The sequence below is a fragment of the Myotis daubentonii genome, chromosome 14, assembly GCF_963259705.1.
Source record: "Myotis daubentonii chromosome 14, mMyoDau2.1, whole genome shotgun sequence".
Taxonomy (NCBI): domain Eukaryota; kingdom Metazoa; phylum Chordata; class Mammalia; order Chiroptera; family Vespertilionidae; genus Myotis; species Myotis daubentonii.
The window spans coordinates 36,276,027-36,299,988 of NC_081853.1; the positions used below are offsets into that span (position 1 = coordinate 36,276,027).

General features: G+C 46.8%; 1 protein-coding gene across 1 annotated transcript in view; it reads right to left on the reverse strand.

The window, feature by feature from the left end:
* Positions 1–15,979, reverse strand: part of RFTN1 (raftlin, lipid raft linker 1) — a 175,570-nt gene extending 159,591 nt beyond the window's left edge. Inside the window, exons 1-2 of the mRNA XM_059664045.1 lie at positions 15,643–15,979; positions 1,188–1,340 (exon numbers count right to left, since the gene is read on the reverse strand). Of these exons, the coding sequence (XP_059520028.1) occupies positions 1,188–1,332 (145 nt within the window). The 5' untranslated portion in view covers positions 1,333–1,340; positions 15,643–15,979. The remainder of the gene's footprint in view (positions 1–1,187; positions 1,341–15,642) is intronic.
* Positions 15,980–23,962: the final 7,983 nt, after the last annotated feature.

Consider the following 23,962-nt stretch of genomic DNA (forward strand, 5'->3'; position numbering starts at 1 on the left):
GCGTGTCGCCTCTGACACGCGTGTCATAGGTTTGCCATCACTGTGCTAAGAGCTTCACACATCTTCCCTCTCCTAACCATCACAGCTGCCCTGAGGTGGATATTCATGTGCTCATCTGATAGCTGAGGATGCTGCAGGCCTAGCCATTGGCCAGCGACTCCAGAGCAGAGCCAGGACTCACACCCACAGACAGGAGGCCTTGTCCCACTAATTCTCTTTTCTGTTACTAGAAGCTTAAAATATACTCAGAAACCCAGGGAGGAAGTATCTTAAGATGCTTTAGTTTTGTAGCACCTGGTTTATGCTCACAACATCCAGGGATGGCCCTAACCCCCTACCCTGCCCCATAAGGAAGAATGCTCCCTTCCTCTTCCGAAAACATACTTTACGTGTTTTCCTACTTGCATTATAACGTGCTGAGCTTTCACCTCATGTGTATGAGTTGTTCTGCCTTCAGGTAAGAGGCTCCAGGAAACCCTTGCCCTGCAGCACCAGCCTACACAGTCAGTGCTCAGCGCTCAGCAAATGCTCCGAGAGGAAACCACTGACTGTCACCTGCCAGCCACCCGGTGCCCGAGGGCGGCTGCTGGTGACAGGTGACCTGGACGCTCCCTGGCTCAGGTGAGGCAAAGCCCAGGCTGACAAGCACTGTTGAAAGATGGGAGACCGTGGGCAGGGGAATTGGGCTGGTTGGCCAGGTTAGTATGAGGAGATGAGGCACGTTTTCCTTATCCACGTGGCTTGGCATCACGCAGGGTCTGCACACTGGTTGGCCCACGGGCAAGTTCGGCCCACTCATGTGTATCAGTCGGCTCACATATGGTTTTAATTGATTATCATTTTAATTAGTTGCTCTCTTTTACAATGTGAAAGGGTTTCACACACAAAAAAATGTGTTTCTGTAAGCAGTCCCCTTTGGGCGGGCCATCCCTTTAGAGCAGTGGTTCTCAACCTTGGCTGCACATTAGAATCACCTGGGAATCTTGTTAAAATCCTGATTAATGTGCAGCCAAGGTTGAGAACCACTGCTTTAGAGTTTCCTGCAGCCCTCCCCCCTGCCCACCTCCCCAGTATGTTCTTGTCAGCACCCCCCCACACACACACACACTGATGGGGCAGCCTCAGCTGCAGACCCTGCCAAGGGTGGAGCGCATCCGTCCCCAGAACACGGGGGTGGCTGTACTCACCGGCACTCAGGGTCGTGAACTCCAGGAAGCGGTATTCATAGGACACATCTATCTTGGTTTCCACCTGAGGCCTCTTCAAAGTTGAATAGATATTTCCAGGCCGTTTGTCATCGCGTTTCTCTAACTTGTTTAATCCGCAACCCATCTCAGCAGCTGCCAACAAGAGGGAAGTAGAGGAGGGGGGGTGGGGATTTTTTTGAGATTTTATTTTTAAACACCATAGTACAAAACACCGCATAATCTCTTTGAAGACTACATAAAGCCCCTCGGCCTTTATGAAATCTAGAGTATAATCCTACATAATAAAAGGCTAATATGCAAATTGTCCCCTCGACTGGGCGTTTGACCAGGGGGTAGGGCCAGCCGACTCCACCCCCAGTCAGCCTCCCCCACCCCGACTGGGGCCAGGGCCAGCCAGCCAACCTCCTGCATCCACTCCCCCGGGCCAGCCTGGCCTGATCGGTCCCTATCAGGGCAGGCCAGCCAGACACCACAGGTGCACAAATTCATGCACCAGGCCTCTAGTTTAATATGTGACCCAAACACCGGAGGCTCAGCGCTCAGTACCCGGGCTGGCTCCTCTTTCTGTTAAGATGTCATCACCAGCCATCCTGTGATTTATGAAATGACACCAAGGCATACCTGCTCTCTATCTTTTTCCCCCTCTCTGAGGAAAATTACACCTCACACTGCCTCAGTTCTACTATGATCTGGGTACGTGATTTTAAAGCAGGATCTAAAAAGCAATACGATGCATTATGGTGTCAGCCCATCAAAAAAAAAAAAAAACACCCAAAAAACAAAAAAACCACAAGAGAGATGTATCACCTTCGCTGTGCTTGCTAAGAGAAAATAATAAGTTGTTGTTACAATTTCCAAACTCCAAAGTCCTTCCTACCCTCAGCAGGAATTATTTAGACAGGAATTCATATTCATAAAACATCTTTAAACGGAGACGGTAGTATTTTTATGGGCCTGGTGTAAAGGCCCTGAATTTTTCTTCTTTAGACCAAACCACAGGAATAATACTATGCTTCCATGTTCCTAGAAAGTCATTTCAGACCGAAAGAAAAACTGGCCGAACACTAATAGCAGGGCCAGCGAAATTGGAAGCAGAAATCCACGTATATTAGAGTGAAGATGTGTAGCTACAGTTTGAAAAGAAAATGGGAAAATGTTAAAATAATGTGCATATTAGGGTGGCTGAGCTTTCAGTCTTCTGTGAAAAGCAACGCAAGTTCTCTGTGTATTGGGGCAGAATGACATTCATGAAATGACTTATTTATCTCCCGCCCCCCCTCCACCTCCAAGACTTTAGTGGAAGATATTTTCCTTTTTGTACACCGAGCATGACCAATACTCCCCCCCTCCCTGGGGTACTGGTGCTGCCATCAGAACATATTTCACAGAAATTTTAACTGGCCAAGAATATCACAAACAGAAACGTGGTAACCGCTTCCTTTTAGAGATAAGAATTTCCTTTTGCTCAATCCATTCACGGGGTACCCAGCTTCCTATGGCAATTTGGCAAGCTCCAGAAAAACAAAATGAACCTCAAAAAAGGTGGGGGGGTGAGTGTGGAAGAGGGGGGGGAACGACAAGCAGGCTATACTTTTCAGTAATTAAAAAAAGTCTGGAAGGATGGATGAGAACAGGAAGGCTTACTTATGCCTTAATAAGGGAACATTACCGTCCAAAGGGCCAGAGCAGACATGATTTATGTGCAATCTGCATGGACTGATTACTTGTAAAATACTCTAGTTCTGCAGATTTAATAGCTGATTTGTACAGAGGCTGCATATTTAACTGCTAAAAGGCAAGCCAGCTGGCATCTGCTTCATCGAAGCAGAAGGGAAGTGGACATGGGAGGCTCCTACGTCTTAGGGACCAGGTAACCCTGGTGAGATGAGCACTGTTACCACAGGAATAGAACTGGAAATAACCCGGAGGCTCACCAAGTCACTCACTTCCTAAGAAGGACTGAGTGTTTGAGGATCTCCAGGAAGAAACCTCTTCCTCAAAAAACTCTCATTCTTGCTATCCTGTTAGGTAAGGTCCAGGGTTAGAGAATCATTTCTTTGAAATCAGAATCGCTCTAGCTCAGCATCTCCTTGGAAACCACAAATATCTCCATGGGAAGGGCAAGAAACTAAGCCCCGGGTAGCCACTAACACTTTAGTATGTTTTAATTTCTTTGCTATAGGACAGGTTCCCTGACAGCAGAAAAAAAGGAGGAGAGGGTTACCAAAGTGAGTAAGAAAGACTCCGACAAGGATGGGGCAGATGGGGGTGGTGGTGGAGGTGTGCCAAGGAGCCTTAGAGAAACTCTCCCAATTTAAAACTTCGAGTTAAAGTTTCAATCTAAACTTGAAGTCTCTGCCCAAGTTCACCCCAAAGGACACCGTGCTTGTCTCACAGGATATGACGCAGCTCTAGGCAAATCCTCTAGGTCAGTGGTCGGCAAACTCATTAATCAACAGAGCCAAATATCAACAGTACAACGATTGAAATTTCTTTTGAGCCCTAACCAGTTAGGCTCAGTGGATAGAGCATCAGCCTGCGGACTCAAGGGTCCCAGGTTCGATTCCGGGCAAGGGCATGTACCTTGGTTGTGGGCACATACCCAGTGGGGAGTGTGCAGGAGGCAGCTGATCGATGTTTCTCTCTCATCAATGTTTCTAACTCTCTATCCCTCTCCCTTCCTCTCTGTAAAAAATCAATAAAATATATATATATAAAAAAGAAAATTTCTTTTGAGAGCCAAATTTTTTAAACTTAAACTATATAGGTAGGTACATTGTTATTAACTTAATTAGGGTACTCCTAAGGCTTAGGAAGAGCCACACTCAAGGGGCCAAAGAGCCGCATGTGGCTCACGAGCCGCAGTTTGCCAACCATGGATCTATGTGATCAGACAAAGAAAAGAGAAACAGTACCAAACAGTAGCAAAACTGTAATATCAGTGACTCATTGGGGTCTCAAACTTTAGAGATGCATTTCTTTGGAGTGTGTGCAATGCTGGTTAAGCAACGGCTCTTAAAGCACAGCTCTCTCTGGACAGGGAGATATGAGAAGAAGTTACTGGCGACCAAAACCTCAGTGTGAATTTGTATCTCTTACTCTTGTGTCCAGGGCCCCAGTACTGGCACACATGTATTCCTTTCAGTTCAGTCCTTCATTACAAACCAATCCCCACCTCTGTCAAAATAGAGAAGACTTTTATGTCATTCCCCAAATATCTATATTCAGTCACTACTTTGCTGAAACAAGTCACAAAAATGTAGCTTAAAGGAGGAGGAAAAATCCCATATAACAAAAGGCTAATATGCAAATTGACCAAACAGCAGAATGACCTGTTGTTATGACGTGCACTGACCACCAGGGGACAGATGTTCAAAGCAGGAGCTGCTCCCTGGTGGTCAGTGGACTCATGGCTGGCGAGCACAGCAGCGATGGCGGGAGCCTCTCCCAACTCTGCAGCAGCACTAAGGATGTCAGATATCCCCTGAGGGCTCCCGGACTACGAGAGGGTATAGCCCAGGCTGAGGGACTCCACCAAGTGCACAAAATTCGTGCACTGGGCCTCTAGTAAGATATATAATAGTGCCTTACATCATTGTAGAGTTCTTTAAAAAATATATTTTATTGATTTTTTTTACAGAGAGGAAGGGAAAGGGATAGAGAGTTAGAAACATCAATGAGAGAGAAACATCGATCAGCTGCCTCCTGCACACCCCCTACCGGGGATGTGCCCACAACCAAGGTACATGCCCTTGACCAGAATCGAACCTGTGACCCTTCAGTCCGCAGGCCGACGCTCTATCCACTGAGCCAAACCAGTTAGGGCAATTGTAGAGTTTTGTAAACTTTACTGTTCACTATAGGAAGCTCCCAAATCATGCTCACATTAGAATCCCACAAGGTGCTTGGGGCAAAGGTTGGGTAGGGGACTTTGAGAGGAGGAAAGAGTGAAGTGAACAGCCTTGCCTGGTGCAGGCAAGATGATTTCTGGTGTGGCCGTGCATTCCCTCATGCAGCCATTCAGGCACACCTTCCTCGGGGGTCAAAGTCTCTAGCAGGGCAGAAGGTAAATGATAAATGTGATGGTTTTTAAATGTGTTCCCCATGTTCTTTGACACTCCTGCCACTCAGATGTGGTCTATATCACCCCCCCTGAATCTGGGCTCCATGACTGCCTGACCAATAGAATAGGGCGGAGTGACACAGAGCTAGCTTCTGGATCCGGGTCTTAAGAAACGGGGAGCATCCACTGCCTGCTTCTTGGGATGCCGACTCTTGGAAGCCAGCCACCACGCCAGGAGGAAGCCCAAGCAGCCCAAAGAGAGGCCCATGTGGAGAGGAAGCCAGAGCCAGCACCAACGTGCCAGCCACCTTGCCAGTGAGCCATCTTAGAAGTTGGGCCTCTGCCTCAGTTAAGCCACTGACACCATGTGGAGCAGAGGCAAGCTGTTTCCATCAAGACCTGCCAAAACTGAAGGTTCCTGAGCAAAATGCGCCATTGTTGCTGTTGTAGGCCTCTAAGGTTTAGGATGATTCATCATACAATCTGTAACTTAATACCCCTAGCTTGCTCAAAATGACCATGGCCTATCGCCTCCTTGGTCAAGCACCAGTTGAGGTTGGCCTGCACCTAGTGACCCTGTTTTAGCCATTCAACCTTGGGAGGATATCTGGATTATTTCCCGTTTAGGTTGATGGACAGAGTGACTAAAAACATTCACGTAGAGGTTTTTATGAGGCTTTTTTTTTCCTCTTCTCTAGGGTAATGCCTCCGAGTAGGCTTGCTGGGTTGTACAGTAAGTGCAGGGTCCTGTCTGTGGAGAATGATTCCCTGTACACACTCAGGGTGGCCTGATGCTGACCCCACCAGAGGCCTGGAGGAAGAGGAGACCCTCTTAGAGACCACCAGATTGGCCCCTCCCCCTCCTGACGCCACTCTGGGGCGTCTGCTCACTGAGTGAAATAATGAGCAGCAGCGCTATTCATGCCTAATTCTCCTTTTGTTGTAGCTGTCTGTTTTTGTCAAGGACGCGTGCTAAAAACCACCTGTGTGTGACCAAATTTCCCCAGTACTTTGCGATGGTCCATCCAACCCCTACAGCTCTGCCCCTCCAAACTCCTACAGTCACATCACACTGATACCGAATGTAACTCAGGTTCCATATTTTATGTGCTAGTGGATCGTTGGATCAGCTTAGATTACTTAACAATCCTTCAGGAGGCTTTTTCTTCCTTTTATGCCTGCCTTCTCGGAAGACATCCCTGCAGCTGGGTCTCAGGAGCCTCCCAGGGAAGAGTTTATTTTCCTCCCTAGTCAGCATCCAGTTCCTAATTACTTCAGCCTATTCCTGCCAGACATTGCAAATAACCAGGAAGCAAAGACCCCCTCAAATAGTGACGTTCTGGAAAACCAATTCTTTCTGAATCAAGTCTAGAATGGGTATGTGTTTGATATATGGTGGACCAGCTTCATGCAGAAGTTGTGGGCTCCATGAGTGAGGGAACGTATGTTCCAAATTCATAAGGCCTTGTGAAGGCCTGCTTTGAGTCAGGTACTCGATTAAGAAATATAAAAATGGGCCCGGCCGGCGTGGCTCAGTAGTTGAATATCAATCTATAAACCAGGAGGAGATCACTGTTTGATTCCCCATGAGGGCACATGCCCAGGTTGTGGGCTCAATCCCCAGTGTGGGACATGTAGGAGGCAGCTGTCAATGATTCTCTCTCATCATTGATGTTTCTATCTCTCTCTCCCTCTCCCTTCTTATTTGAAATCAATAAAAATATTAAAGAAAAAGAAAAATGGGAAGACCAAGACTTGCCCTCAAGGGGATGGTAAGTGAAAGGAGGAGAAAGACAATGAACAGATGCACGTGGCACAGGGAGGCTGACTGTTCTCAACTAGAGGTCTGGGCCGAGTGCAGGGCATTCAGAGAAAATTGCCGCAATATAAGCAGGGAGCACATCGCCACAGACGGGGTTCCAAAGAAAGCTGATCAGCAATGGGGCACGATGCCCTGTGTCATGTTAAATGTGTTAAATGTCGAAATTAAATTTTTTTTTTATTTGAGAAGGATTTCTAATTTGTTTCTGAAATGCTTCCCAAGATGCCCATAAAACACTGGGAAAACCACTTCAAAAAGGATCGCCTCCTTAAAAGATGATTTTTCAGTGAGTGTTTGTAAGAACTGGAGTTGAAAGGCTCATTTTTTTTCTATCAACTAGCATGCATGCATTTAAATAATGGGGGCAATAAATGTAGTTATATTTTCAAATACAAATTAGTTTCATTAAGAGCGAGCCCTCATTTACCACACTTGCCACTAATCTGAGGCAAACAGTAAAGCTAATTTTAACAATTGCCAACAGCTCATGACAAGCAACCAGAGACAGGGCAATTATGTGCAATGACGCTGGATAAGCTAGTGAACTCATTTTTTATTTCTACACTCAAATCCCGTGTTTGAAGACTGAAGTGTGTTTATAACATCATTCAGTCACCTAAAGTAAGAACTGATGATCCAAATTTAAATATTTTACATAATTAGGGATGTCTCTCTCAACCCAGAAATGTAAATGAAAACTTCAAAATTCAATCAACTATTCAGATAGTGTCAAATCTTGATATCCTACAAACATAATCTAAGACAGAAACCCAAGGATAACTAAAATGTAACCCTTGAAAGTGCTCCTGATTTGATGCCAAGGAAAAGAACCATCTATAGGAAACAGTATTGTGTGGTGCCACTTTTTTAAAAAAAATAATCCTCACCCTAGGATATGTTACTGATTTGAGAGAGCCAGGAGGGGGGAAGGAAAAGAGAGAGAGAGAGAGAGAGAGAGAGAGAGAGAGAGAAAGATGTGTGAGAGAAACATTATCAGCTGCCTCCCGTACACAACCAAACCAGGGATTGAACCTGCAAACTTCAGGAGAGACCCTGAGTCCGAACCACCCAGCTAAGCTGCTCTGGATTCCCAACTCCACCCTGTGAGATAATAAATGTTTATTGTTGTTTTCAGCTGCCAAGTTCAGGAGTAATTTGTTATACAGCAAAAGATAAGGAATACAAAGGGTATTTATCAAAGGAAAACACTTGCTTACCACTCCACCCTCACCCTACCCCCACGTCAAAGTGGATTTCTTATGCAGACTTACCTTTCTGCGCTCCTACTAGTCTGCATCACAACCACCCTCAGCTAGAACCAGCCCTCTCTCAGGAGAACTCGCTACTGGATGTGTGGTTCCCAGCCCAGAAGCACAGGCATCCCTGGGAACTGGTAAGAAATTCAGAACTCAGGCCCCGCCCAGGCCTGCGAATCAGAATCTGCTTTTTAACAGGTGGTTGAATCCAGTCAAGTTTGCGAAACCCTGAGCTATGGAGGTGGCTCTCCGTCTTGGTTGTTTTCCAGTCCTGCTGCCCAGGCATTTGGGGGTGGGGACCAGGCATTAGTATTTTTTAAAGCCTCCTAAGTGAGTCTAACTGGCAGCCAGAGTGGACAATCTACCTGCCACTCTCAAGTTCACCTTCTTAACAGCAGAGCACAGGGGTTGGGTGCAAAGTCTCTGGAGCCACATCGCCTGGGTTCCAAGCCCAGTATCTCTACCTCGAGGAAGCAACCTAACCTCAGTTTGCTCCACTATAAGATGGGGATTAACCGCAGAATCTACCTGTAGGGTAAGGATTAAATAAGTTCATATTTAGCAGAGCTAAGAACTCAGGCACCCAGAAAAAGCACTTTAAATGTTAACTATTATAAGTACTTTAATAGCATGACTTGTTACCCACTATAAAGATTCCTTTTCACCTGCCTGTACCCACAATTACACCACACTGAAAAGGGTGCATATAAGATGTCCCAAAGCACCATGAGATCCCCCAAGAGACTTCTCCAAGTGAATGAAGTGTTTAAATGAGCAGGCTGATTTCTCGTACTTACTATTTCCGAAATTTGGTAATACACGATACAGTCACGTTCCGTTAACCAGAAGTTGTGAAAAACTTAATCTCTTGCCATCCAACTTTGGTGGATTTATGTCTATTACAACAAATTCTCCAAGTCTGAAGAATGTGGGAGATATCCCATAAAACTTGAATGGTTTCCTCCAAAAGTATTTCCTCAGAGTGAAATTCAAAATAGGGAGTGTAACACAACACAACACACACACACACACACACACACACACACACACACACACACACACACACCAGTGGAAGCTGATAATCCTCTGCAAAGAATAAATGCTGACAATGACGGGGTCTGCCCATGGAATGACAAAATGGGACATTTTAGTTGTAAAAGCCAAAGGAATCTGTCAGTGGATTTCGCTTCCGGTGTGAAAAAGTGTGGAGGGCAATGCTGTCGGGGAAACACCACCATTGTAATACCATTTTACAAAGTCGTTTAAAAGTTGGTCAGTACCAAGCAAGCTGAGCAAAACACAGCTGATGTTGACTCTCCACCTCTGGCTGGTCCCGTTCCCCACACCCGAGGGCTGGTGTCTCCTCCGCTTGGAACCTGATTCTGGAAGAGTGTACAGCAGAGAGGGGAGAAAGCCACAGCACCATGCCCCCCACTGTCCAGCACAAGCAGGACACAGAGGCTGCCGCCCTGTCCTGTCCAGCACTCCGGACACCGCAGGGATGGGCCGGACCAGCAATACCCCCAAAATGAAGCCCTTAAGTACCCCAAATGGTGTCTCCTCCATCTCAGGCTTGGCAGGCAGCCATCACGCGTAGAATGCGACCTGATTTTCTAGCTCTTCGGTGCTGGCCCCGCTGAGAGCGATTTTTCTTCCTGAATTCAGCCCAGGTAGGGAGTAAGCCGCACAAATGCATATTTAAAAGCTGAACTGAATTCTTATTTGGAGAGCAAGGAATTAACAAGGTTCAAGCGGTGGCCATGGTTTGCCTGCTGAACTGATCTTTTCAGAGAAAGCATCTTGGTGAAATGTACTACAATGATCATAGAGGAAAGCCCCTTCGGGGGCCCAGGAGGGGGAAAAAAATAATTTATGTCAAAAACCGAATGTGAATGAGAGGAAAGATCACACACATACAACCTTTAAAAAAGTAAACATAAAAGAAAAATCTGGCTAAATTTATCTCTGTCAGTAAGAAATAGCCTAAGCCTTAGCCAAGTGTGTTGCCAATTCTTCAACTGAAAGAGACAAGAGAAATGCTTACTATAGAGTAGCACTATCAAACATACTTCCAGCGACAATGAAAATAATCCATATCACCTTAGCTGGCTTGCTCAGTGGTTAGAGTGTCGGCCCATAGACTGAAGGGTCGTGGGTTCAATTCCAAGGGCAGGTACCTGGTTGCAGGTTCAGTTCCCCGGCACCAGTTGGGGCACGTGCAGGAGGCAACAAATCAATGTGTCTCTCTCACATGGATGTTTCTCTCTGTGTGTCTCTCCCCTTCCCTTCCACTCTCGCTAAAAATCAATGGAAAAAATATCCTCAGGTGAGGATTAACTAACACACACACACACACACACAATCTTTATCTGTGCTGTCCAATTCCCCAGGCAATAACCACATGCTGAGCACTTGGAAGGTGGCTAGTGAGACTGGGGAACTGGATTTTTAATTTTTTATTTTCATTTTAATTCATTTCCATGTAAACAGCCACAGGTAGCTAGGGGCTACTGTCTGGGACAGCTCAGCTACAGACACTCAAACCAAACAGCTGGCAATGTCTTTCATTTCCTACAATAAAATTACAATCCTAATCAACCAATAATATCTTAAATTGTCACCAAAATTACCACCTCTATACAGGCCCCAGCTGCCCCAAACTCAGCAAGCTTAAAACAAAAAGGGAAAGGACTGAAGACAGTGATTCGGGTGTGTCGTTGCCTGGGACTGTGTTCTGCCTACCCAGTTTACCTTTCTACCATATTATGGCTTTGCCTATTTGGAAATCCGTGCTTGTGAACGGAATATGCATTTGGGAAACCAGAACGTCACAGCCTCTCCCCTTAACGTCTGGGAAACATCAAAATGTGAACTTAGGGCAACTTACTTAACCTCGCTAAGCTTCAGTTTCCTCGAGGCTAAAGAGCAGATAATAATAGTGCTGGCCTCGAAGCGGTAGGATTAAATTCAGAGACTACAGCAGGTAAAGTGCCTAACAGTGCCTGGCAAGGAGTAAGCAGCTGTCAAGTGGTCACTATAATTATTATTTCGTGAATAACAATAGTAAAATCTGTAATAAAATAAGAACGGTCCTGCTCCTACGAAAGTTTGCAGTCGGCAAAGTTTTCCTGAGCCCCATCACTTTGAACCTGTTTCCCAGGCTACCATGTAAAGTGTGTGTGGGGCCCTGAGTCTCGGCACTCGCTGTGCCTCTCCAGAGAGGTGCTCACCTAGTGGGTACCATGCATCGCAAGCATCGTTCAGCCAACATTTATTGTGTCCCTACTGTGTGGCAGGCATGTGCTAGGCCAGTGATGGCGAACCTTTTGAGCTCGGCGTGTCAGCATTTTGAAAAACCCTAACTTAACTCTGGTGCCGTGTCACATATAGAAATTTTTTGATATTTGCAACCATAGTAAAGCAAAGACTTATATTTTTGATATTTATTTTATATATTTAAATGCCATTTAACAAAGAAAAATCAACCGAAAAAATGAGTTCGCGTGTCACCTCTGACACGTGTGTCATAGGTTCGCCATCACTGTGCTAGGCTATGGAGGAAAACAGTCCGGAGAGTGCACTGTCTCAGGCTCTTCACCATCTGCAATGCTTGGCCCCCACTGAGACACCTCGGGGAGATGTGAAAACTTCATCCTGGGGTCCCTCGCAGGCAGGGAGGCTCCATTCTTGTTTCCTGGACCAGCAGAGCCCAGCAGGGACAGTAAGGGGGTGTTGACAGGCCATGTTTCCACCAACAGGCCAAATCACATTAACAGGAAATCTGTTCTGAGCCTTCAAAAAGCCAAGCCCGATCTTCCTCACAAAGCAAACACAACCCCTTTCAACAAGCTGCCGGAGCCCGTGAAATCCAACGGGACGCTCCACCAAGTTCACACCAACGAGACCAATCTGCCCGAAATCCCCCCGGAGTCTCTAAACAGAAGTTAAGTGGAATTCTGTGGAGTTCAGGGGTTATTTTTCTTTATATAGAAAGCGCTCAACCTTCTTTCACAACCAAGGGTACATTCCCCTATGGAATTCCCTTCTCTGAAGATTTCTAAAAACAAAATATTCCTCTGATTGCCTGCCATCATTTAACTGTAAACGCATTTACTGGCAGAGTTGGGGATTTCTCACAGCTCCTCCACCTTTGAAAACAACATGCTCCACGCCGTCTCAGGTGGGCCCAATTTCTGGGCCCCCCTGGCCCCAGGAGAACACTAGTTAAATCATACTTGTATTCTAAAACCTCACACTTGTACTCTTGATGACGGGAATGTAAAATGGTATAAGCATGTTGGGGAAAGGTCTGTTCGTTTCTTGGGAGGTTCTAAGACCACGCAATTCCACTCCTAAACATTTACCCACAAGAAATGAGAACATACGTCCCTAGGAAGACTTGGACACAAATATTCATAGCACCTTTATTCACAATACCCCTTCCCCTCCCCCCCCCCAAAAAAAACAACCCACAAAACTGGGAATAAGTCACGTGTCCATCAACAAAGGAATACATACACAAACTGTGGCATAGACATAACCTGGCCTATAACTCAGCAATAAATAGAGACCAAATGACTGAACACCCAACATGAATGAATCTCAACATCATGCTGAGTGAAAGAAGCCTTACACAACACTGTAGAATCCCACTTACAGGGAGTTCAAGAACAAGTTAAAGGAACCCAGAGTGAAAAGCAATCAGAGTGGTATTTGCCACTGAAAGGGTGGGGACAGGGACTGACTGGGAATGGGGATGAAGGGACTTTCTTGGATGACGGTAATATTCTCCTTCCTGATAGACACAGTAATATTCCCCCCTTCAAATGCCAGGGGTGGGGAACCTTTTTTCTGCCAAGGGCTATTTGGGTATTTACAACATCATTTGCTTAATATAATTCACTTAATATACATTTATGTTGTTATGAAAAAAGCTCCTAGATTTATTGAATTTCGAGTCCCGCCTGTCGTTGCCTTGGCAGGGCCAGACCAAATGATTTCAAGGTCCTTAGACGGCCCGCAGGCTGGATGTTCCCCAACCCCTGGCTTGTACATACAGGTGTAAAAATCAGTCAAAATATGACACAAATGTTACTCTCAAGATTTTTGCATTTCGCTATACATATATAAATTATGCCTTAAGAAAAATCATGAATATACACTGAACTCTAAATAATAAAGTGGGTGCTGAAAGGTTCAGGAGTGACCTGTATCAAAGTCCGTAATTTACTTTAAAATGAATAAAACAGGAAGTCGGACTGATGATGGATAGAGGGGTGAAGAGATGGAGAGATGGGCAAGTCAAACCCAGATAGCAAAATCACAGGCCCTAGGTGTAGGCATGTGGATGGTCACTGCGGTTGCAACTTTCCAACATTTTCTAAAATGACATGGGCAGGGGAAAGAGTCCTACTGCATTCTCCTTAGCCCACCACATCAGAAATTTGGCAAGGCTCTCGTGCCCACCCCGCCACGGCCCCACATCATTCCAGCGCTGCTGAAAAGCGAAGATTGCAAGAACACGAGCAGCTTTACAGGAACTCACATCACTCATGCCAAAGATTTTCTGCCTGTTTCCCTACAGACAAAGCAATGATCTGAATGTAAGCCAAAAATTCCTTCTCAAGAGGGAGAAAAAGGACACACAGACTTGTATTCCCAATTTGTTCTCCTTCCACTCCTGCACCCAATCCATTAGCTAACTGTCCAACACTCCACTTCCATTTGCCCCATGCCCATGCAGCCAAAGACAAACAAAGGAAAACCAACCCCGCGACCTGTTCTACAAATGCAGCCAGAGGATGACGTCCCGGCTCTCCGGCCAAATACCCCACTGGAGGCAAAAGAGGATGCAGAGCTTCTCTAAGGTTAAAGTGATTTCACTGAGGTTAGCACACACATGCACCAAGAGCCCCAAACAACTTGTTGCTTAATCCCTCTGCGAGGTTTGGTGACATCTGGGGTCAGTTGAACTTAGTGGGGAATTCAGATGTTCAGAGGTACATTTCAGGAGTCCCGGTGGCTGGCTAGGGATACATGGGGTGCTAGCATGAGCTACCCACAGACCCAGAGGTCGCTCACATTACGCCGGCCTTCCTTCCTGGCAGGGCCTCACTTATCCTGAGATGACACACAATAGCAGGGGCTGCAAGACGCCTAGCCTGACTGCCAGCCCAGCATCTGAAAACAGCTGTACCAATTACAAGAGACTGTTGCTGGAAACCAGGGCAACCACTCAAATGTAGGGATTTGTGCCAGACTTTTGGGAGAGAAAAAAAAAATACTTTTTGTTTGTTTGTTTTGAAGACCCCTAACAAACTCACTGACACCACCCAGCGTCCCTGGGAACTACCCGCAAGCACACAGGGCGGCCCAGCATGTGTGCAACAGGGCGCGCGCCTGGGTCTCGCACTTGGCCTCCACGCGGTTCTTACTGCCAAACACAGCGCGATACCTAGGTGAAGGGCAAGCGCCTTGGCCCAGGAGGAGGGGGTGCCTGCCTGACAACTGGGTTTCCTAAAATATACGCTGCCACCACCCCACCCTGATCCAGACCCACCCTGGCGTCCCTTGAACCTAGGAAAGTGGGTTAGGTCGAGGGAAGAAACCCCTTACAAAGGGGAAATGCCCGTTTTCAGCGCTGGGGACTCCCCCAGTCCCTGGTATCTGAGCTTCTACTGGCTGCGATGCTTCCTCTGAACGCGTCCGCTCCCACCCATCCATCATTCCTACCCCGGGAGCAAATCCACCTCCTAGGGAGCACGCAAAAGGGCAGCCGGAGCCGCCTCCACCCCACCCCACGCTCTCTCTCTCCAGAACCTACACTCCGTGGCCAGCACCAGCCTGATCTTTGCAGAGGACGCCCTGCAGCCTTGTCCGACCTAGACCCACCTGTAGCCTGGAAGCTTCCTCTCTGATTCCTTCCCAGGCGTCCCCGAGCCTGCAGAACGCACGACCCCCAACAGATTGCTCGGGTGCCTCTCCGCACAGCGCGCCGGGGATGATTTTCTCCCCAATAAAGTTGGCCCAAGACTGCTGTGCCCCATGAATCGGCCCGACCCCAGCCAAACTCGGGCCGGAGGTGCGCGGGGGGAGGGGGAGTTGCGCGTTGGGGGAGGGGGGGAGAGGAAGGGTCCTCTGGCAGCCCCGGCGCCTGGGAAGCACGCCCCAGCTCTGACAACCTGCAGGGAGGCGCCACGCGGGGCTCCCCCTGTCGTCTGGGGGCCTGCAGCGGGGCCAAATGGAGGGGTTTGTGCCCGCCTACACCCCAAATCCTGCCGCGCGCCCACCTACCGTTCCGGACTGGCTGGGGAGAAGTCGCGGGTACGGGCTCCCTGAGACAGTGTGTTCCGTCCCGGGAGGAAAGTTTGTGCCATGCAGAGGCGGCGGCGCGGAGAAGGCGTGGGCACCAGTGGGTGGGGGCGGGGGGGCGGCGACGCGCTGTGCGGTGTGTCTGTCCCTCCGGCGATTAGTGCGTCCGTCGGAGCCCGCGGCCGCCGCGCTCCCGCTCGCTGCGCCCTGCGCCCGGCGCGCTCCGGCTCAGTCCCGACGCGCCCCCGCCGCCGCCGCCGCCGCCGCGCGTCCGCCGGCTACACTTCCTCTTCCTCTGAACTCATGTGCAAAATATGCTGCGCTGCATCTTCGGGGAAGCCGCGCTGCCCCTCGCAGCGGCCGCGCGGGAGTGGCGGGCCCGCCCCGCGCCCCTCCGCGCCCCGCGTCGCCACCTCCACGCGGCGGGCAACCTGCGTGCGGCACAGGCTGCCACCCCGCCAGCGACCCTCGCTCGGTGCAGAGGTTAGAAGCTCACGCACCCACCCTCTCTCCTCCTAACCAAGGCTGTGTGTGTCAAGAGCGCACGTGGGATACTGGGAATCCCTCAGATTTTGAGCTAGGATGCTGGAGGGCGAATGCTACCAAGGTACTGACGGCTGGAGGTGGAGGGTCATGAAGAGAGGACCATTTCCCCTCCCCATTCCACAGGTGGGCCCATCCCCAGGTGGCCCCAGTGCTGCCTACGTTATTTATTGGCGGTTACTGCTTTGGGAGAGGGATAATGCCACTGTCTTCTTGCCAAGCCCTCTGCCACCAATTTAGGGTGTCCAAAAGGTGTGAGAAGATCTGGGGAACCATTTACCCTGAATATTTGGCTGCCCAACAAGGAAATTCTATAAATAAAGCGCCAGCCCAGGGCTACTTTAGTCAAGTAAAGATGTGAGGCAGTGAGGGTATTATAAGAAATTTTCTTCTTGGAATATTTACACAAAGCAAAACTACAGTGTAGGGGTTAAGAGCAGGAACCCTAGAGCCAAACAGGCTTGGCCTCCTGGCCTCCCTGTGTACTGTGTGACTTGGATAAGTGACTTAACAGCTCTGGGCTTGTTTCCTCATTTGTCAAATAGCACTGCCTCCTGGGTTGTGTATGTAAAGTTTTTAGGACGCATTCTATAACTTAGCTATTATCATTGATGTTATTATTTCGACTTTTGTTATAAGGGGACTGGAACAGGCAGCGGACATAATCTAATTAATTGTCTACATTTTCTGGTTTCGAAAAGAGGGGGTCTTAGGCATTGGAGTCCACAGGGTAGGCCAACAGTGTTACAAATGAGGTCCTTCTGGTACTAATCACACCTCCCCAGGAGGTAAGGAAGCTCTATGTTGTTTTCAGGAATTCTTCTGGTTACCAGAGCGTCTCAGAGAATTTCTTCCATGTTTTTCTTTTTCCATACCCATCGCAGTTCTCTTTTCCATCTCCCTGCCCCCACCAGGGTTTTTGTTTTTGTTTTTGTGCCCCTTCCCCTTTCTTCCCCACCACTTGCTGGCCTCAGGCACCACCACCTCCAGTCTCCCCCACTCTCTGCCCTCCCTTGGCTTGCCATCGTGGAGAAAATGAGACCAGGTGACGGCCCAAGTCCAGGTTCAAGCAGTAGTTTTTGGGGACAAGGGCCCAGTGGCACCACGGACAGTTTGGAACACCCACGTATGAGGCCTAAGGGAGGGACCTTTATGATAGCTTCCTGAAGCCTCCAGGTGTTGTAAGGCAAGGCCCATCTGAAATCTTTCTGATCCTTTCATGGCGTCTGCATTGAAGAAAGAAAATAATATTTATAGGTGTTAACCAGTTAAAAAAAAAAACCCCAACAAAGTATTTTTTAAAAGAGAAAAGGGAGAAATACAGCCTAAGTTGGTTGTGGTTAGAGGAAGAGGCTGATTTTCATGAAGAAAATCATTTCCACTCTATAAAATTCTTGCATCTAATTTTTTTTTAACACCAGGTCCTCGGGGTTAATAAGTTATTCTGATTGTTTCCATTTTCCTCCACTCAATATTTTCCTGAGTACTAACAATGTGTAAATGTCTCAAATGCCTTTTTGCCCTGCTTGGATCTGCTTTTTTTTTTTTTTTTTTTGAGCTTTCTAGAACTCTCAACCATTCCCCCTATATATGCTGACACTTCGTACTTGGTTCATAGTAGGTGTTCACTAAACATATATGGAATGAATGGATGAGACATTAATATCTAGATTTTTAAAAAATATGTTTTATTGCTTTTAGAGAGGAAGGGAGAGGGAAAGAGATAGAAACATCACTAATAAGAGAGAATCATTGATCAGCTGCCTCTTGCACGCCCCCCACTGGGGATTGAGCCAGTAATTTGAGCATGTGCCCTGACCAGGAATCAAACTGTGACCTCCAGGTTCATAGGTCAAAGCTCAACCACTGAGCCATGCCAGCCGTGTGGCATCTAGATCTTTTAAGGCTCTGTGTAACCTACATTGAACAATTATCTGGAGTAATCTAGTATTATGATTCTCTTCCACCTGGCATATCCAATGAGGAGGCACCATTGGGTTCATTTGTGTTGCACAACAGTCAACCTCAATTTTCCACTTGGCTGCCATGGACTAGCCAGTCAGGGGATAGATCCTGGCCAGTCAGGAGATAGACCCTGGGCAGCTGGGTCTCACCTCGCTCTGACCTCCCCTACCCAGCATCAACCCCAAAGATGCTGGAACCGTATCCTGGTGGGTTACCTTGGCAACCTCACAATGTCATCTGTTAGAATGTCCTAGGGTGGCAGCTTTTAATTCTATCACAGCGGTCTCATCGGGGGTCATGTAATAGTGCTGTTTTTCCTGTGCTCACACTTCCTCCCCCTATGATTTAACACTAAGTACTTGGGGAGGGAGCTGAACACGGGGAAAACCAAGTTATTACAGCGCGACAGGTCACAGATGGCCCCAGAACTGGGATCCCCAGTGTTCGCAGTCGATAAAATGCAGGCGCCGAGTTAATGGGGAAGCTGGTTCTCCTCACACACCCCATGGAAAGGAGAGGAGTGGAGCCAGCCTGGGCAGGCGTAAGAAGCAGCCGTGGCCAGACTGTACAGTTTTTGTTGAAGCTCTGTTACAGGAGACCCCCAGCCCTCGGGAACAATTCTCTCTCTTGGCCTCAGCCGCATCACCCACTCTGGAGATGATTACGGCCATGGCTACCAGCAGCCTGAACAATTTTGTTGCATTCCAGTTACATGGAGGCTTGGAGGGAAGGAGAGTCCCAGCTAACCATCTCTTCTGTACACCGTCTTCCAACCTCAAAAACCCCCACCCTGCAATTTCACCACACTCAGCCCTCCCCTCCATTGTAGCTTAAAATCACTCAGTCCCATTATTCCGTAGACAGCATTATGCAGCAAAAGGGCCCAAGACAAGCTTCAGAACCTGAAGAGTGAATGTGCTAATTGTTTATTAACAATACCACAAAACCCAGATCTTGTACACGGTGAGCAACATTGCAGGGCTGATGGGAGAGATAAGTAAACTTATATATGCCCTGGAGGTGCAAGAATTATTCATCTTTATCCTCACGGTTAATATTCTAAGTGGGTTTCCAGCCTCCGTGAGATCACAGTTTGGCCAGCTGCTCCATACTAAATGGCTACAGGAAGCTGGCCCCCAGTAGGGCGACACCCATTCCTGTAAGGAGGCCTGGTAGCAGATGCCGGAGTTCTGTGCCCCAGAGCCAGTCCTGTGGGAGGAGCCCCCTGCCCTTTGTTCACTGTGACAGGCGCAGCCCTCACAGACACCCCTGGCCAGGCCATGGTGCCCCCAGTCACAATGGAGCAGGTGTCCCAACATGCCCTATACCTCATTGGGAGTGAGCATTGGGGTGGGAACAAGGAGTTGTTGGGATACTTTATGTGTATTCCTTGATCAGCCAAGGCCAGGGATTTTTGTCCAAAGTGTAGTCAAACTAATACTCTGCAAATGCCATCCACAGACATCCAATTTGAGAAAATGTTGGATGATTGCCAAATGTTCCATTCATTCCTCCCCCCCTTCTCCCCCCAGCCACAAAAAAGATATTGTTATTTTGCCCCTGAATCTGCTCCTCATTTTATCTCTGAATCCACAGTCTGTTCAAACGGGCAGTCAGGGGAGTGGGGCCCTCCTGTGGCTGAGATAGAATGTGCTCTCTGGAGCAAAGAGCCAGGAGACCCAATTTCAGGATCTAGTGTGTAAAGCGCTGCTGTTGGCAGCCTTGTTCCCCTCACCCAGCCCCAGGAACCCTCTGACTTTACCAAAAGCCATCCACACCCACTGGTTATTTCATGCGTGGAACATACCTATTTACTTGCATTTCTGAACAAAGTTTATTACCAGAGATAGGAAATGTATATGTGTGTATATATGTGTCACATATATTCCTCAGATGTCAAAAAGGGAGGTTGTAGAAATAAATCAATAAATAAGTGCTAGGAAATTGTTGATACATTAATTGATATGATTACCCTTCCACCACCATTACTGCCCTTTCCCCCCCCACTGTCTGTCTTTCTTTCTTTCTTCCTCACCACAGGACATGTTTTTATTGATTTGAGAGAGAGAGGAATGGAGAGAGAGAGAGAGAGAGAGAGAGAAACAGACCAGTTGCCTCCCATACACCCCCGACCAGAGACCAAACCTGAAACCTAGGTATGTACACTGACCAGGAATTGAACCCGCCACCTTTTGGTGTATGGGACGATGCTCCAACCAAATGAGCCCACCTGCCAAGACCCTACTGTATTTCTTGTCCCATTAATTTAGACAACCAGAGAAGACATAGCTTGCCACATGGGAGAGTGATGATAATACTAGAAAAAATAGTCAAATTCTTGCCTTTGAGGCTTTCAAAAGTCAAGGTCCAAATATAAAATGAAAAAGATAAGGAAAAATATGAAATCAAGTAGAACCATTGTCCCCTATCATATCGCCTTTCCTTCCCCTACCCACCCACTGTCCCACACACACACATACCTTCCAAGAATAGAACCAAGTTGCCAGGCTGGAGCAAGGGGAGCGGGGAGGAACAGAGCGAATATGTCAGTAGGGAGCAATTCTGAGGACTGATCAGTCAGAATTGAGAAACCCACTTCTTTTCACTCTAGGGAAAATCATCCATCCATAGCCCTGTGGACAACTGGACAATGACTCTTGGAACTTGGCCAGGAGGAGCACTGTAAGTCTTCAGTGGAGGAAGGGAAAATGCCGTCATCCTTCCCACTGACATTTAGCAGTGAACTTCCCTCAACAGCAGCCAGAGCACAACCTGTGGACCATTCTGAAAAACTAACTCCTATCCCTTGAGTTTAACCCTCATTTAATAGTTAAGGATGCTGAGAGTAGGACCCTGGTACCCTGAGGGACAGTGAAAAGATCCAAGAGTATGAAAGGTGTTTCCAACTATTTAGCCTCAGGCCTGTGCTTAGAGGGGCCAGCTCACAATTTCCCTTAAAAGGCAGGGTAAGGGGTCATCAATGCTGTTCCCTAAATATTTCCGATCCTCTCCTTCTAGTCCAATGGTGGAATTATTCTCCTTGGCTCCTTGTGGTGAGAAGAGGCCATGTGACTGGTTCTGGCCAATGACCTGTGAGCAGAAGTGATGGGTGTCAATTCCACAATTACTTGTTAGGGTGAGACTGTCCAGACCCCTCTCCTCCATCTAGCAAGGCCGCCAGCAACATTACATATGGTGCTACTCATCAGTCTAGGCCAGGGGTGGGCAAACTTTTTGACTCGAGGGCCACAATGGGTTCTTAAACTGGACCGGAGGGCCGGAACAAAAGCATGGATGGAGTGTTTGTGTGAACTAATATAAATTCAAAGTAAACATCATTACATAAAAGGGTACGGTCTTATTTTTTTTAGTTTTATTCATTTCAAACGGGCCGTAGTTTGCCCATGGCTGGTCTAGGCCCATGAACGATAGTGAGAAGCTGAGCCCTCCATCTAACCTGTGAGGATTATGCAACAAGAAGTAAGAAATGACTTGTTTTGGTTTTTAAGCCACTGCGACTCTAAGTTGTTTCTGCAGTATGAGCTAGCCTATCCTGATCGACGGTACCTGTAGAATCCATCAGAACTTCCAGAAAGCATCCTGAGCGTATCCGGGAGCTGGAAGAACAAAGGAGGCATCCAATTAGAGGAGCTTTTCCCACATGAACCTGGAATCTTAGTAATTCTCAAGATACCCAGTTAGAAAAATCCACGATCAAAAAAAAGCAATAAAAGCTATTATTTACTCACTTAATGGTAAAATATTTATTGAAAATCTGCTAAGTTCCAACACTATGCTAGGAATAGGGACACAGCAGGGAAGGAACAGGCATTTTTCCCATTCTCAGAAAGCTTTCATTCTAGCAACATTCAATAGTTATCTAATGATTGAAAATGAAACCAGGGCCTAGATAAATTTAAGAGTTTTGCTCAAGGTGATACAGTTACTAAATGGTGAAGTAGAAATTAACCTTGAGCGTTTTTACTCCAAATTTTGTGCTTTCTTAACCATCTCAAACCACTAAAAAAAAACAAAAAAACCAACCAAACAAACAAACAAAAAAACCCAGTATTGCTTCACATTTGCTCAAAAATGTAGGTAGAATTTAATTCTAGGATGCCTGATGCCTTCCACTGTAATGTTTGCTGATACCTGAAATTTCTTTAATGAACACAGCTTTTCATTCCATAATTAGTATTTTGCGCAGAGCCTGACAAATAATAGGCACTCTCTAAATGTTTTTTTAATGAGTAAAGCATGCTTGAATGAATAAATGAATGAAACAAAAAGGCTTAAATACTTGCAACTATTGATTTAAATATCAAATATACTCAATGACTCTAATACTAAACCACAATTAAATAATCACTCAACATAGATATTGTCTAATACAGAGGTATAATTTTTTAAAATATTAATTGATGCTCTTTCCAATATCAATATTTCCTGTTATTTCTCTCCCTCCCCTTTTTTTTTTGTTGTTGTTTAGGGGCTCAAGCTAAACTGGCATCTATAGCTCAGGGAATGGTTGTTTTAGCAGGAAGACAAAGAAAAGTCTTGGAAATTTCAAAAGCTTAGACTTTTGAGTTTGAAATGTCCGAAGGGGAAATTAAAAAATAATAATAATAAAGAGGCAGGATGCATAACATAACCCCAGACTGCAGGAAGGGAGAAAACTATGAGGAGAAGTAGGGGTAAATGGACACTGTAAGTCCCTGAGAAAGAGAGACCCAATATCCTGCCCCTACATTTATTCAAAAGGAAGTGGGGGGGGGGGGAGGGAGGAATTCCACTCCAGCTTGGTAAAGTAGCTTGTATTGAATCAACTCTCCTACAGATAAACTCTAGACAAAATCTAAAAAAAACAACTCTCTGAAGTCAGTGGGAAACAAGAAACTGGGAGTGGAAGGCAGAAACTGGAAGTGGACACTTAAAAAGGGCACTAAATGCACTTATGAGGGCTCTACCTGCATGACTTGCCTTGGGGGTTAGGATTTCAACATATTACTTTGGAGGGGTCACAACATACAGACTGTAGCACCGTTCCTACCAGAAGCTAATACTTATATATTAGATTAATTATGTTTCTTGCAAAGCTTGCTCTTTCTTTCTGCCTGGCTCATTTTGTTCTCCCCATCCCTTTCTGAAATGCATTTAGAGAGTTTAAATGCCAGTGGCTGCAGGCCCATTTTCCTCCTTCCCATTGTCAGGCATGTCTCTACTCAGCTGAAATGGAGATTTTGGAATGGAGCTCTCTGTCAATCCCCACTGAGGCCATTCCTCTCAGCCCTAGAGTTTCTAGGCCCCAGTATCAAGACACAGGCTGACAGCCCAACAGTCTGGGGAAAGTATGAGAGGCCTTTTAACAGACCTAAATTCTGGTTTGGGCACCCATCCTCAGCTCAGCCACAGCTGGGATGGCAATAGGCCAGACTCAAACATCTGCCTTTTTCTCTGGGCATTAGTATTAAGCATCTTTGCTAATGCTATTATTACAGAATTATCAATATTTTACAAGTGTTATCCATTCTTGAAAAGACAACTAGTTAAGTCATGGTGGCCAAGAGATAACAAAGTCTTTCATCTCTCCTTCCCTCTCAAGGTCATTATACTAATCTCATTATCTTAAGGAGGGAGGCTGATTCCAAAGCCACTTCTTTTGTTGTTGCTTTCTTCTCTAACCCCCATTTATAAGTAAACTTCATTTTGAAAAATCAAGGGTGTGCCCGCCAGGGTTCTTATTGCACACGGGAGGGATGAGCTCTGATTACCTCGCAGTGGTTCTCAACCTTCC